Source organism: Meleagris gallopavo, chromosome 1, assembly GCF_000146605.3.
Source record: "Meleagris gallopavo isolate NT-WF06-2002-E0010 breed Aviagen turkey brand Nicholas breeding stock chromosome 1, Turkey_5.1, whole genome shotgun sequence".
In the NCBI taxonomy this organism is placed as follows: domain Eukaryota; kingdom Metazoa; phylum Chordata; class Aves; order Galliformes; family Phasianidae; genus Meleagris; species Meleagris gallopavo.
Window position 1 is genome coordinate 56,806,711 of NC_015011.2, and position 15,446 is coordinate 56,822,156.

At 39.6% G+C, this 15,446-nt stretch overlaps 1 protein-coding gene across 1 annotated transcript in view; it reads left to right on the top strand.

Annotated features, from left to right (window-relative positions):
- Nucleotides 1-15,446, top strand: part of BCAT1 (branched chain amino acid transaminase 1) — a 63,317-nt gene that overhangs the window by 16,956 nt on the left and 30,915 nt on the right. Inside the window, exon 2 of the mRNA XM_003202509.3 lies at nt 2,041-2,112. Coding sequence (XP_003202557.1) covers nt 2,041-2,112 — 72 coding nt within the window. The remainder of the gene's footprint in view (nt 1-2,040; nt 2,113-15,446) is intronic.

Below are 15,446 nucleotides of genomic sequence, written 5' to 3' on the forward strand. Positions count from 1 at the left end.
TTTGGTGAGTCTATACAGATTAAGTTTCTCCTTCTAATGAAACCGTTCTAATCTAACCGATCTGCAGAATATGTAGCTGTTATAAACTGATGGTACTGTGGAGGTCTACTGTGATCATACCACTGAATTTGGAGGTATGTAAAGAAACAGGGAGACGTCAAGGACCTGTTAATACAGTGCTTAGTTCAGACTGTCCCTGAGTAGGAGTAATACTTTAGTTATAAAGCAGTGCAACTCTAAACGCCATTGAGCAGATTACCAAAAAGACCTGCCTTTCTGGAGAATCACCTTTATGGCAAATGAAACTCTTTTTTTTATTATCTTTTTTTCTTTTTTTCTTTTAAGGTAAGGTTTTAGCAGAAATTATGTTGGTGCATCATAAAGGCATTTTTGCTTTCTTTCAGGAGATCCTTCTTTAGTTAATAAGGAGAAGTCTAGTTGTGATTGCATGCCTCACTGTAGAAGGTTGAGTGGGAAAAACAAAAAAAGAAGAACAATAGAGGAACAGAAGGGCTGAAGCTGATGGTGTGAAAAATCGGCAGGGACATTATGGCCTCTCTGGGATTTTGGGGACAGAGAGAGAAGGAAGTGAGATCTGTAGCTGGGAGTTTGCTTTATCTTCTGTTGGTAGCAAGCCTGCTATCCACTGAAGGCCTGATGGTGATACCGCTCTTTTCTTCTGTCTGCCGTACTCCTACAATCTGCAGAAAGGGGGAAAATCATGCAGTTTCCTTTATGTGTGTCCTGCTTTGCATCCCGTGCAGCTCCAGCTCCCAGGATATGGTGGCTGCTGCAGATTCTGGGGGCCAGGTCTCCCTGGCACTGCTACCCACCCTGCACTCTTGGAGTGAAGTCTGCTCCCTGGAAAGCCCTTGGGGCACCGATCTCAGACTGACCACAGGTTTCCAGTGTGCTTTTCCTTTAAAGAAATGAACTTCTGACATGGGGCTTCCTGGGCTGGGGCTTCCCAGCTGAGGCACAGCACAGCTGAGGGATGAGGCTGTCAGAGGCTGCTACCAAGTGATAAGGAGCCCAGACCCTTTTCTTGCAGAACTGATGCCTGTCAGCCATGGCATCACCATCCCTTAGTGCCTCTGTCCTAGCTCACTCTTTTAGACAGCCCTGTGACCAGCCTGACTGTCCCCATGCCCATCCATCCCGTGCCACATCTCAGCATCTAGCTCACCCTTCTGCCACCCTCTCCATCTCACCAGTGGCACTTCCATCTAGCCATTCTCCACCTTCTCTTTGTGGCCCATCCCCCAGTCGTCAGAGATGCAGCTCAGAAACAAGAAATGCTGTCAAGCTGTATTTGTCTCTTTCCGTGCATGCTGTTGGTTTTAATACCACTGAAAAGGAAGGTGGTCCTCGTGCAGGAGGGCCCACAAAGTCTGATGCTGTGAAAACAGGGTTTTCATTGTAGATAGATGGCTTGCACCTGTCCTTCTTAGCCTTCTGTTGCTGAACAGAACAACTGTCACTTCTTTTCTTGTAGTTTTTATTTTAATGTGAGCAGTGGCAGGACAGTGAAGTTCAACATATTAGGTAATTCAAAATACTTTGAGGATGTATTTTTATAGATGAGTGTTCCTTATCACTGCCTTCAGTGATCTTTTTCCTCTCTTTTCTGTTCTCCTAGTCATGCTTTTCTGAGAAAAAGGAAAACCAAATCTTCTGGGATGGATGCCTTAGTAGAGGCAGTGCAATGTGATGAAAATGTGTAAAAACACAACGTATTTACTCAGCTTTGAATAAAAGGTGTATGATATTGTCTATAGCCTTACTGCACTTCAGATTAATAATCCAGTCTAAGATGTTGTCACTCCTACTAAAACTCTGAAATACAGCTATGCAAAGTAACACAACTGAAGTAAGGCTGTAAGCCTGGGAGATGGAAAATTATGCTAAGAAACTACAAAGAATGATTTTCCAATATATTTACTGATAATTCATTCAATACAGTCTCTCTTAAAAAGAATTAACTGAATGTGTATCAACCTTTCTGCAACACACATTTAATTTGATTTGTATTCTTTCTAGGGCTGTCAGAACAAGTGCATGGCTGGAGGGTGTTCAGAGGAAGCAACAAAGCACGTGACTGAATCTTTCAAGGTACGTTGTTTGCTAGAACATGAGTGTCTGGGGAATTTCAGTTGATGGTGTCAGAGAGCATCCACAATGTGGCTGTGACTGTTTTGCAGGTGTTCTTAGCTGTTGGTTTGTTTGAATATTATAATTCTGTAAGAAATTCTGTACGTTTTTTTGTGTTTTTTTTGTGTTTTTTTTTCTTTCCCTAGACAAAATCTACACTACACTTTATTATTTGTTAAACTTTAGCATTATAAATGGTTTTCAAAAGTAGTTTTTTTCCATCTGGTTCTCAAAAAAGGATCTCAGAAGAACGGTAAAGCACCCCACAGCTCTGGCACGTTTTCAGCACTCAGCTAGCAAACAGTGTTATGACAATAAGGAATGCTGAGCAGCTGCCAGGAACTGATGTGAATCTATTTTTCTTTAATCTTATGCTTAAAACTGAGCTTAGTTAAGATACCATGGTTTTCCTTTGCCTCCTTACTAAACGTAGTGCTGTTAAATAACAATTAATTTTAGACAGTGTATGGACACTTATATGTCAACTTATAATTTTCTATTGGAAACATAAAGTCCATCAACATGTGTCCTTCTGAATTCTACTTTATGTTCTAATTCCTTTTTATTCTCTCCTCTCATTTATACTTCTCGTCTTTATTCCTTGCATCGCACACGTAATTTTTCGTCCCCTTGCTTTGCCTGCCCTACAGTCTTTTAAAAGCCTCATCTATCTTTTGCATGTGTTTAAAAATAATACTCCAAAACTGTTGATCTCTCTTGTGCTTTTTCAGCAGTTCCTTTCCTGTTATTCCTGTTATTGTCAGCAGTACATGAGATGAAATTCTAACAATACACTTTGTAACTCTAACATTCTTCCTGATTTTTTGGGCAGTGTTATGCTGTGCAGTCTTCTGAATTATGCTTAAGTAGTTATTTCCCTTTTAGTTGTCATGCTTTAACCAGTATGGAAAATCAATTCTGCAGAATATGTGTTGACCTCCTTGATAAGATTTATTCTGCTGCTAATCTCATCAAAAATAGCAAAGAAAACTTTAGAGCCCGTGACTACAGGATTAAGGCATGCAGCAACATGCCATCTAATTTTTTTCCCCTATTCTCAACCCTTCCCAGTTCCTCACTTCCTCATTTGTTTGTATTGTTTTCTCTGGGAGTTTTGCACAAGGTTGGTGTTTTAGCATGACTTTTTAGCTCAAATATCTGCTTTGGAAAATGGTAACATAAACAGGCATCCATCTAGTTTTGAAACCCCTAGATTGTACCTGTATAGAGTGCAGAATTTTGTGGATTTGCCTTTAGCAAACAGACAAGATAGATCTCAATAGATTCATTCAGTAGAGTGTACTAGTGTATTTAAAAGACAAAAGTTGCTTTACAGAAAGGAGAGTCTTGTGTAACTCTACTGCTTCCTCTCAATGGTTGGCAGAGTCCAGAAGGAGCATAGACAGAGTGACAACAATCTCTGCTAGTGTTTGGATCATAGGTGAAGTGGGCATAAATTAAAGTAGACTTGAGACAGATTTAAATTTTACTGGCAGTCAAGAAGGTCCTTTTCCAAAGCTCCAAATATTGAGTGGCACAAAGTTGGATTTAATCCAGTTCATTTTCCATCTATACTCGTATGTCAGCCAGCATGGCAAATCATTTTAGTATCCCGTGCGAGGGGAAGTATATACTAGCAGGTGGGACAGATGGTCATAAAGGGAATAAAGCTAGAAAAACAGCTGGCCTAGGCTGAAGTCTAATTTGTAAGTCCATTCCTGCCTTCTGGCTGTGTTTCTGCAGATTAGCTGCAGTCACCAGAAAGGGGTGCAGTTTTTCAGAAAATATTGTACCGCAGGGCACGTGTGTGTGAAAGTTAGGGACTGTTGCAGCTGTGTGTCGTGTCATACGGAACTGTTTGTGGACTCTTTAACTTCATTATCAGACTATAAAGAAAAAAAACTTTATGAAGGAAAAATAACATTAGACAATAACAAAATAGCCTGGATTAATTCTAGGGAATTATCACAAGCACATCTGGGAAAGAAGGTTGTTTACAATTTAACAAACGATACATAGTGATATTTCAAAAGGATCAAGTTGGCCCACGAGGCTGACTGTGCTAAAGTAAGCTGCAATTTTGTGCCAGTAACTTCAATAGTCCAAGTTTCTGCGAATGGAAATGCAGCTAAGAGGGTATGGTATTATGCTTATATAAAACATGCTATTTAAAGTGGATGATGCTAGTGTTGGAATGCCAGATTACCCCTCATTTCTTTTCAGAATGCAGTGCTGTGCTTTCTGTAGAGTGAGCTTTTTTGACTTTTACTGTAGTTTCTATCTGACTTTAAAAGGTGGACTCAATATCCCTGTATGTTTGCGAAGGAAGGAAGGAATGTAACATACAGGATCTAGGGAGCAGTGAGTCACTATGCTAGTGGATTGCTGTTTTCAATTCTTATGGACTTCTGTTAAGTCAGTAGGTCAGAATTGGCTTTGTTTATATTAACTGCGACAGTAATTCCTTAAGTTGACTCACTTTTCCAGTCAAAAGTCTAATCTGGACTGCTCTGTGATTTCCAAGATACTTACGTATTAGAGTTGACATATGACCAGTGATCCTGGAACAGAGAAAAAATGTTGAAGGAAACAGCATTTGCACTACAGTTTCCTGTATTGTATAAAACGTTCAATCTCCAGGAGTTACCTACCCAGCTCCTTCCTTCCACTAGGGTGAAATCTTTCTCTCTCCTTTCACATGTATGAAAATACATACAGATGTGAAAATACATATATAAACTGGCTGTGGTATGTGACTGTAATGTAAGAAGCTATACTTGAAGCTTTTGTGCATTGTGAGCACTTCTAGGAGGAGCATCTGAAGCCTCTAACTGAACGTGTAGTCATCCTTTGTACCACTGAATGTATTTCAGAGCATTGAACCGAAAAATGCATGTATCTGGTTTTGCTACTGTCCATCATTTTGTGTTCAGTAGTACCTCGAAACAGCCATTTCTAAGGCACTTCATGGTGATGATTCAAAATTTGATAAGCTCTTCAATGCATTCATTCTTCTCACTGTATTACCACAAGGCAGAGAATGTTGTATGAGTAACACAATGCTGTGTTTCCACACTCATTTTAATTTGCTTTCTCTCAGTATGTGTATTAGCTCTGATTTTGAACTCAAAATACCGAAAGCATCTTTGCTTGCCTTTTCTTTCTCTCATGTTGTCAATCCCTACAAAGGAAAGATAATTTTCGTTTTTATGCAACTGTCATGGAATGCCTTTTCTCTTTGGGAAACTGATACATGAAATACTGTAAGGACGTATTATGTAGTCTGTTTTTCCTTGTTTTGATTATCTGAAGCAATTTAAAATTAGCTGGAAATCTTAACGGTGCAAATCGGCTCTTTTTATTTTTAAAAGCAAAATGGCACAGACCTTCCAGGGAATACTGGCTGTGCCAAAGCAGAATGAAGTAGCTGTACTTCATGAGTGGATCTGGATTGATTTGCTAATCTTAGGAGTTGTGGCAGTGGAATGAAATATGTGTAAGTGGAGTTTCTGTGTGTGAATGAATGGCTCCTCATGCTACTCCAAGTAACTACGAGCGTTCGTGCACGGTCCCTGCAGGCAGAGCCAGTCCCAGGCTCCATGCCAGTGGGATGCGAGTCCATGGCAGACTGAGGCTATGTGGGCCAGCCAGGACAGTGCTGGGCTCAAATAATCCCTGCTGAGATCTTGGACTTGCTAAGCTGAGAACAGTGCTATGCTAATATGTTTGCACGGCTTCCAGTTTGACACGAGCTGGTGTCTAACTATGCAAGACAGCAGATAGGGTAAATTTGCTGTAATGATGCATGTCTTAGTATTTATTCCTTGCATTGCTGTGACATTTTAGAGCCCAAGCTGTGATCTAACTGTTGTTGTGCTAAATATTTCACAACTTACAGCATGAAGATTATTTCCTCACTGTAGGTATAGCCTGCAGATAAATACCAAAATCATTGACAGGTTTTTCCACAGAGATCTAAAGCTGTAATGTATTTTACCTCTGAAATATGAAGAAAATGAAAATGTAATTCCACAGAAGGCAGACACTGCCACTTAAAGCTTTATGTACATTGATTTTTTTTTTACAGGGCTCTTAACACTGATGTAGCTGTTCCTTGTAACAGGACCTTCAGCTGCATGTTTTGAAACACGTAGCCTTTGCATCGAATGACTGTGAGCTTGGATAGCTTTGTGCAAAACATTGTGCTGATTCTGTTTCTCTGCCTTGGTTCCCCTTCTTGACAAATAATGTAATAGCACTGAAGATAAAGGCTGTATCTTCTTCTGGAAATATATTAAAATTATAAATAAAGTCATATTACAGGACTAATCTAGGCAGTTGAGATTTAGGATATATATTACTCATTATGCTGCATTTCTTGTTAAGTACTATATGTTAGAAAAAGTTGGAAACATTCTTTTTTTTCCTGAAGAGGAAGATATCCCTATTTTCAAAACTGTATTTCAGTGGAAGCCTCCCTAACAGTAGCATTTCCTATGTTTGTATTAATTGGACTTCATTATTTATTGTGATTCACTGCCGTGATTACACCTCTGAAACTCAAGTTGCCTATAACTCCTGCCAAATATGATTTCATGTAGGATTCCTTATTCTAGAAATAAGAGTGATCCATCCATTCTTTCATACCAAGCAGTTAAGTCTTTTTTTTTTTTTTAAGAAAAACATTGCCTTTATGAAAATGTTGCTGACAAATGAAGAATAAGCAAATCTCCAAGGCTGTTGTTGTTTAAAGAAAAATGTTTCTCTACCAAATTTTCTTCCTTCCCTTCTAATGCAACAATTACAAGCGTAAAAAGTAACATTTAAAATGGTCTAGTTTGATGAAACATCTATATAAATTCTGAACTTACTGGATGTGTCATGGTGGCATAACACTGGGATATTGTGAGAGTTCCACTTCTTGAAGAGGTTGGGAAGAACATAGCACTTTTATTCTCTTGTTTTTATTTTAAGTGAGCATATGGATCAAGAGAATGCTGAAATGTTTTTGGACTGAAGACGTACGTGCATTGTAGTTAGCAGATCGTGTATAAGGCTAACAAATATAAAGCAGTTTTACGTGGTATATATATATTTTCATTTTTCTTCCTCTCTGCCTTGTTCTCTATTTGTCATGTTCTGCTGAAATCAATGAATTATTTACCTGTCAAAGCATATGGGCACTTGTTGTTGATTCTTCTGTTACCTTTTATTTTTTAAATGCCCCGTGTTTCCATTTTAAATACTATATTAGACCTCATTTTGAATGTTAATTGATCAGATGAAACCCAATTTGTTGTTTCTTAGAGCGACATGTCAGCTAGTCCATTTTCCTTCCCACTCACAGTGGGACTGTCACTAGCACTGGATGAGTGAGGTCAGCTGTGATATATCTGCTTAGTGCCCTGCTGCCCTTCTCTAAGAAAATATGTTGTTTTTTTTTTTCATGACCAGTCTGAACCTCCTAAGTTGAAGCTCTATCAGTTACTGTAGGCTAGATCACGTTTGTGTCATTTCTGTGGCAGTGCACAGCTTTAGCCAGTGTTGACCAGGTTACCAAGCTAAATGCCAAATCTGTTGTTGTAGCAGTATTTAGTTTTGTAGCAGTGTTTAGTGTTTGTGACCTGGCCATTGGTTTAGAAAAGGTCCATCTGATTTTATCTTGAATCTGCTGACTTAGCTTTCCACCACTGGAAATAACGTTTGCTTTTTTTCATGTGTTGGATTGAAACAATTGGAGTGTAATAATATTATTAGAATGCAGTTTCTTAATGCTTGTTTATGCACCCTAGCAGAGGATATACGTGCTGCAGAATTTCTTCAGGAGATTTACAATCAAATATATGTCCTTCACTTTCACCTGCTAAGCAGGAAACCAGCTCCAGCAGAGAGATTAAATACCAAATGGTTTCTGACATTCTCCATCCACACAGACATTGCACAAAGCTGACAGTCACTGGGCAGCGCAGACTCTGTGCACAGGTGGAGGGTGCACTAATGTTGGTCAGTATTGCTGTTGTCATTTTAAGGCAGATTGATTTTTCTAAATCAAGACTATTGTCATCCAGTACTAGCAATAGATAGTGTCACCATAGTAGCCAAGACATGCTGCTGAGCAATGGCAAGTATAATCCACCAGGATTTCTTTGTGATAGGCTGAGGAATGATTTCCCAGCAGTCTCCAGTTAGGTTTCTTTTGCTATGGGGGACCCCATCTCTATGGCAGCATTTGACAGCTGCCACAGCTTTATTCAGTGTTGGCTTGGTGGCATGAAGGAGTTCTGTATTTGTCTTCAGATGTGTAATGGCCCCCTAATCACTACAGGCAAAAGCAAATAGGTTTTCTGAGCTGTAATAGAGAAACGGATATTCCCATTATCTGAAGTTGTAGGATTTGCAAATAAAGCTAATTGTCTTCAGCAAATAACAGGAGCTTTTAGCAAAGATAAAAGAAAAATGCTGGAAAAACAGCCAGAGAACAGTTTTGCTCAGTTAAGTTATAGCACAAAGAAAGTGATACTTTATCTTTTTTTAAGTAGGAGCTTAAGAGCACTGAGATTGTGCAAGGCTCTTAGATAATTCTTTTTGTTTGTATTTTTTTCTGTACTTATTTTTTCCCAAGGTGTGAAGAATAGCTTTTAAAATGCAAAACTTTAGCAGGGATTCCTTACATATAACTGAAATGTATACAATGTGTGTTATTTGTACTCATTTCCAAGAAGTCTTTATTTTCCCCAAATCTAATTGTGTTACGAAGTCCCCAGGTCTAACATTAAATGTTTTCATTGCTGAACACATATAAACAGAAACTGAGAATTAGGAAGAGAATTTAGTTTTTGGTTTTCCTTTTCTGTCGGACTCCATTGGCGTTTCTGCTTGCTTCTGAAATCATCCCTGTGATCTACCTCTCATGAACTAATGGCCTACAAGGCTAAAGGAATTTTATCTTAATCTCATACATGTTACCTGTTTGTAGGGAAGTACTGAATAGAAAGAATTGGCAGGACAGGGCATTTCTGTGGCAGATCAAACTGTGAAATTTATGGCAATTTATAAAACTTAACTTCTGCCTACCGGCGTGAGAGAGATGGAGTAAGAGAAAAAGACAGGTATAGTTAACTGAGATTTTAAAATTATTCCTTTAATCTCTGCAGAAGAGACTGTATTGTGAAAGTACTTTATATTCCCAAAAGAAGTTTTTTTTAAATTCCATAGGAAATGATCCTTGTAGTTCCTTTTCAGCTTGGGACATTCTGTGGAAAGTTCTGAATGCCTCCTTTCCATAAATCCACCTCCCTGCATGTTTGCAATCTTATTAAACTAGGGGTAAGAAGATTTAATTGTAACTGCCCATTACTTGGGCATGTGAGATTATGATTCTATTCTTGGCTGTCCACATAACATGTTTGTGAGTGGCCAGGTCACTTAAGCCAAATATTTCCAACTTCTTTGTCTGAAATTTAGGTTTGCAATTCATTTCTTCTATCAGTAAGGCTTCTTAAAACTAATAATGTGTGAAATAGAAATTACAGTATTTGCAGAACCCAGAACAGTAGCATCTCTAAATTTTCTGCACCAAATTTTTACTTCTGTATTTTTCATGCAGCATTATTCAAACATCTAAAGTGCTGCACTGCTATACAAAATTGTGGTATTAGTGAAATATCACAGATCTTGCTATTCCAGTTATGTGTCACAGGCCTCAGCTTGTGTTAGACTCAAACCTTCTTCTAGGCAAATGTTCTAAAAATGGAACATTGTGTTTATGCTACAATGCAGAAATACAGCAGTTGTAAGCAAGCAAAAGCACAGCACCAGTAATAATGTTAACCAAAGTGCCAGAGGTTTTGAGGGAGCAGTATATACTAACAGTAAATAACATGAATAGTCTAAGTAGTTAATGTGCTCTTTAAGTAGGAAAGGACCCTAGTCATTTATTTGTGGAAATATTTGAATGTGAATCTGAGAGGATTTCCTGTGGAAGGAATCAGGCTATTACAGAATTGCTGACTGTGATTTCATTTATCATTCTATATGGAATTGCTTCTTTCTGAGCAAAAGCTCTGGTATATCTACATTGCAGATATGAAGTGCTGTAAGTGCCAAAGAGGATTTTATATAAGTAAGCTGACCAGCAGTAGCAATGAGCTGCAGCAAGTGGTCCTTCAGTCTAGACTGCATTAAAGCCTGCTCATACTCCCTTCCTGCCAACTGCCAAACTATTAGTAAACAGTAGTAGTTAACATGACCGAGATGTAATAATGCGTCACTGCCTCATTTTTGTTATCTTGAATAATGGTCCAACGTTGTGGTTTACTTTTTAGGTAGTAGTCATATTTTAAATGTTTTATGTAATTCTTTGAAAAATGAGGTACTAGATGACTGTTTTTAGTAGATCCAAAAATACCATTAGCTGGAGATAGACCCAGATAAAATGAAATAAGAATTTGCTTTAAGATTACCTTGATATCAATCAGAAGATTTCCTTGTAATCTGCAGAAGTTCCCTTTCTTCATCTTTCTTTAAAAATAGTTGACTTCTGAAACTTGTATCAGTGGAGAACAAACTAATGAGCAAGGGACAAAGACTGTAACAAAAACTACAATGAACGAACAACAACAAAAAATAAACAAGAAAGGATTACTAATCCATTTAAGTTAACCAAAGGAATAGAAATAGGTGTGGCTGTTAAGATTCAGGTAGTTTTGCCTCCCTTACAATCCAAACTTCTGCAAAGATGGAGGAAAGGGCCTTGATTAGCTTAAGTGACCTTTGGATCATGTCAAAGGGAGTTGGTGCAGGACAACATTTGAGTAAATATGGAAAAACTCAAAACGTAGTTAGTGTATTTTGCTGTATCCATGTGCTTGTGTGTTTTGTAGGCCTATTTTTTCCTGTGCTTTCTCTACAAGCTAGCCAGACTGTAGCTTTCCAGCCCTTTTATGTAATTTCTGGTGCATTGTGAAAACTTCAGATAGCATTTTGAGCTGCACTGTGTGTCCTTTTCATCCTCCAAGGTAAGAAGTTTAAGTCAATTCCAACCACATACCTGTTACATCGTTAGAGCTAGACAGTTTTTTGTGTTGCCTGCCTACTATTGCAAATCAAACATTCCTGCATCAGAGATGGAGCATCCATCAGGTGAGGGGAAAGGTTAAAGAAGTCAACAGTGTGCTGTTCCCTCCTTCCTTTCTTCCTGTTGCTTGAGGGGCGCAGCAGAAACTCATCCTTTAGTTTGACAAATATTTGATAAATATCTCTTATGACTAGTTTAGATACATGCCTTGCAGAGGATGGCGTCCAGACAAAGCTAGACAAAGTCCTTCTGGCCGTATTTTTGGTTGCTTCCATGATTAATTCACAAGTGATTCAGAGCCTTGTCTCCCTTTTGGTTTGTCACTTGTTCTGTTTTTATTACCCAGTGTACTGTCAACCCGATGCAATGTTTCCAGGCCCTAGTCCAATTACGTGTGCTAACAAGTATTCCCAAATGGAGTTTCATGGAAGCCTTATGTTGAAAAATTTCTAGGTATTCTCCCTGAGGCTGCAGAATATAGTTTTATATTTTGTGTCTTTCTCTTTCTCTCTCTCTTTTTTTATAACAGGAAAATTAGAATTTTCTTCCTGCTTGGCATAATTTCCATTTTCAAGCCTCAGGCTCTGCAATAATTTAAAATAGTAATGACAGTAAAGGGATTGTAGGATAGCTTATTTTACTGTTTATACTTGTAAACTAGTAATAAATTCCTAAGAATTTATTTAACTGTCTTATTCTGTTTAGAGTTAATATAATCATTATTGATCTTATTGTTTATGCTGTAGACTTTATTGCTGTGATCAGAGTCGTGCTGGTCTTAGCTCCGTACAGAAAGTGATGGTCTCTGCCCCAGAAAACAAGCAGTCTTTTTTTAAAGAGTGTGACATGAGAAAATAAACAAAAGCAAAGGGCAGTGGTTTGCCCAAGATCAGCACAGAAATCTCTCATTTTTTGCTTAAGTAGACTGTGCTGCTGTCATGTCTGCTAGTGACTAGTGGATAGAGCTGAGAGATAGTAAGTCAGGCAAATTGAGAGCAAAATAAGGACTGCAAGAAGAGGTTGCATCCACGAGAGCAGTATTCAGTGTTTCTATTTCTAAGGCAGGACTTAGGAATAGGCAAACAACTTAGTGTTTGTTATGTCGCAGTGGAGGAGAAAATAACTGGTTACCCTAAAAAGACGCACAGCCCTTGTGACCTTTTCCCTCTTCCTGCAGCAGCACTGCGACTGTCTGGTCTGGTGCCCTGATGGAGGAGCTGGAGTGTCATCCCTGGTTTCTTGAGTTTGGCAATAGCTTGGCACAAACTATGCTTGTTTGTTCAGTACTGGCTATTAAACATGATTCACAACATGAGCCTACAGAAAGTAGGACTATGTGATGAGCACTCTTCTGGATCAGGTTGCTGTTCTCTGTGGCTGCTCGGAGTTGCTGCTCTGTGGAAGCACTTCTGTGCTTCCATGTTAGCCTGAACCCTGCCACAGGAGGCTGCTGGGCTGGTGCCCAGTGACAGAACAAGGGGCAATGGGTACAAACTGGAACATAGGAAGTTCCATCTGAACATGAGGAAGAATATCATTACTGTGAGGGTGACAGAGCACTGGAACAGGCTGCCCAGAGAGGCCGTGGACTCTTCTCTAGAGATATTCAGAACCTGCCTGGACACTTTCCTGTACAACCTGCTGTAGGGAACCTGCTTTAGCAGAGGAGTTGTGCTGGATGATCTCCAGAGGTCCCTTCTAACCCCTACAACTCTGTGATTCTGCAGGTATCCAATGGATGAGCTTTCTCAGCCTGCTGAGAAAATTGCTTGGGTCAGCAAGAAATAGGGGCAACCTTCTGCCACCTGCACCTTGACATACTGAAGGAGAAGGAGCTAATGAGCTACAGAAGAAAGGTAGCCATCCGCTCCTTGACACAGCAAGGCCAAAAAAAACTTGCAAAGATAAGAGAGTATTTCAGATTCCAGAGACTATGGAAAGTGGTGTATTACTTCACCTAGTTAGTATCCCAGCCTGCTTCCCCAGCACTGCTTCTCCATGTAGTACAAACCTCCTTTCCTTAGCCTGCCACACAGAGGGAGCCTCGTGTTAAGGTGGACAGGCAGAAGGTGTTGAGGGGGGTAGCTCTTCCAGCAGGAAGAATGGATTCCTGAAACAGGGGTGTGTGTCTCGGGAAGGGTCCAAAGGCAATGATGAAGATGCAGCAGCCAGAAGGGCTGAAGGGCAGGAAAACAACATCCTCAGCTCTGGTGCCCTCCTCCTCAAAACTATCCCGTTTTGTCCCAGCCTGGTTCTGCTCAGCTCCTCCAGCTACACTTTGTTGCCTCTCCCCTCTACAGTAACTCCTTGTGTTCTTTGTAATCTCTTCCTCAAAATCTGCTCTGTGTCTGCAACCACATTTTCAAAAGCATAGCCAAAACAAGTTACTCAATTTTGTTTATGCTTCCATATCTGTTACTGCATCAGAAGGCCCTAATCTTTCCTAAGATATGCTTAAAAACTCAGCATAACTAATTAATAATTACAGTTGCTTTGTGATCTTGAATGATTCACTTTGACTACCAGTCAGAGAGGTTACCTGTTTCATGAGAGATTACAGTCAGTCTCATCAGTCTCATGGTGTGTACATTAATGTTTTGAGGATGTCTGCTGAAACTTGCCATTAGGGTTAGGTAATGTGTAAGCTGCATTACAGCTGAGACTGTTAGTTCTGTTTGTACTCAAGTAAATGACAGAATAGCGCTTTGAAAAGTTCAGGTATGTGAAATGAGTTCCCCATTATACTCAATATACTGCTCCTCAGTACTGCTTATGGTCTAGTAGTTTCAGTGTGGTGAAAACAGCCACACCTAATGACATTTGGGAAGGAGTAGGATGAAATAAACAATCTCTCACTCTGGACATCTCTGTAGGGTAAGAAAGGTAGGTTTTAGTAACGGGCATAACAGCTCTGGACTGTCCAGAGGCTGCTGTCAGCTCCAAATCCCCCTATGCCAATTGCAGAGGCTGGATAGAATGAACACCAAAGTGACACATCTTGGCTAGGGGCACAAGAATATCTTGCTACAGCTTTGGGCAAAATTGACACTGATCAGCATGTCAAGTTAATTTGACTTAGCTCATAATTTGCAAGATGTGTTTTGATCAAATGATGAATTTTAGTTTCAGGAGGTCGTAATACATCTTCATTGTTTGGGCTGGTGAAAGCTTTGCTCTGGAAGTCATGTTGGTATCAGCAGGCGCTTCTCAGATAAGAGGCCGAGGCCTCGCTGTGCTAGGAAGGGATACCCCTAAGGATGGGCTCTCCAACCACTCCCACCCTCACTGGTTTGATTTTGATTGGTTGGCATGATTTTATTATCACTCAACAGAGACTCTTTCCAGGGATCTTTTGAACTCCAGGTCCGTCAAGCTGGAGGAATAGCTTTGGTGACAAAACTGGGTCAAATAAATACCGAATGCACCCACAGAAGGATGTTTGTGCTTATGGCTGCAGCTTGCTGTTCCCTCTGTGTGTGCTTGTGGGCCTGTTAGAAAAGCCACACTAAAATCCTTCATTGCCCTTAAAGGATATTTGTTAATACAGTTAAGCTTATCAAGCTGTATAAAGAGCTGTCTTACAACTAGCTGTGGTACCGCAAATGAGGATGACACAAACTGTGGCAAAAATCAGGATTTGTAGAGGGTCAAGACTGCATATGATAATTCCCATCCTCAAACCAGTTCAGTGTAAAGATAATCACCTTAATGAAAGTTACCTGAGCTTAGACAGGTGCCCTGACTTCAGGGAGTGCTGTTAATTCCACTGGCAATATGAATTCTTTAGAAGCTGAGATTCAAGCGTCTCTGCCCTGAGATGAAGACAATGATGTAATTGTGTTCTAATTTCTTACTTAAGCCCCGTCAACAACCTACTCCTCCATAAGCGTTTTCCTCAACACAAAATTGCATTGTGTAAAACTCCAAACACTCCTTTGTGGCTTTAATTTTCATTCACAGTCTTCTGTGATATTTTTTTCAGAGCGCATGATAAGAGGTTGTCAGGTACAATTCATTTTTATTTTCAAGACATTATTATTTCCTGCTTTTCCCACTGGAGCATTGACCGTCTGCAGGATAAAGGGTACTCTCAAGAGTTTTAAGAGTACTTGTTGTTTCCTCACTTTATGCATTAGTTCAGCCAGGCTAATGCACTGTAATATCCAGACAAGTCCTGTAATTGGAGATAGTTTGAAACAAGCTTTTAGCTACTCATGTG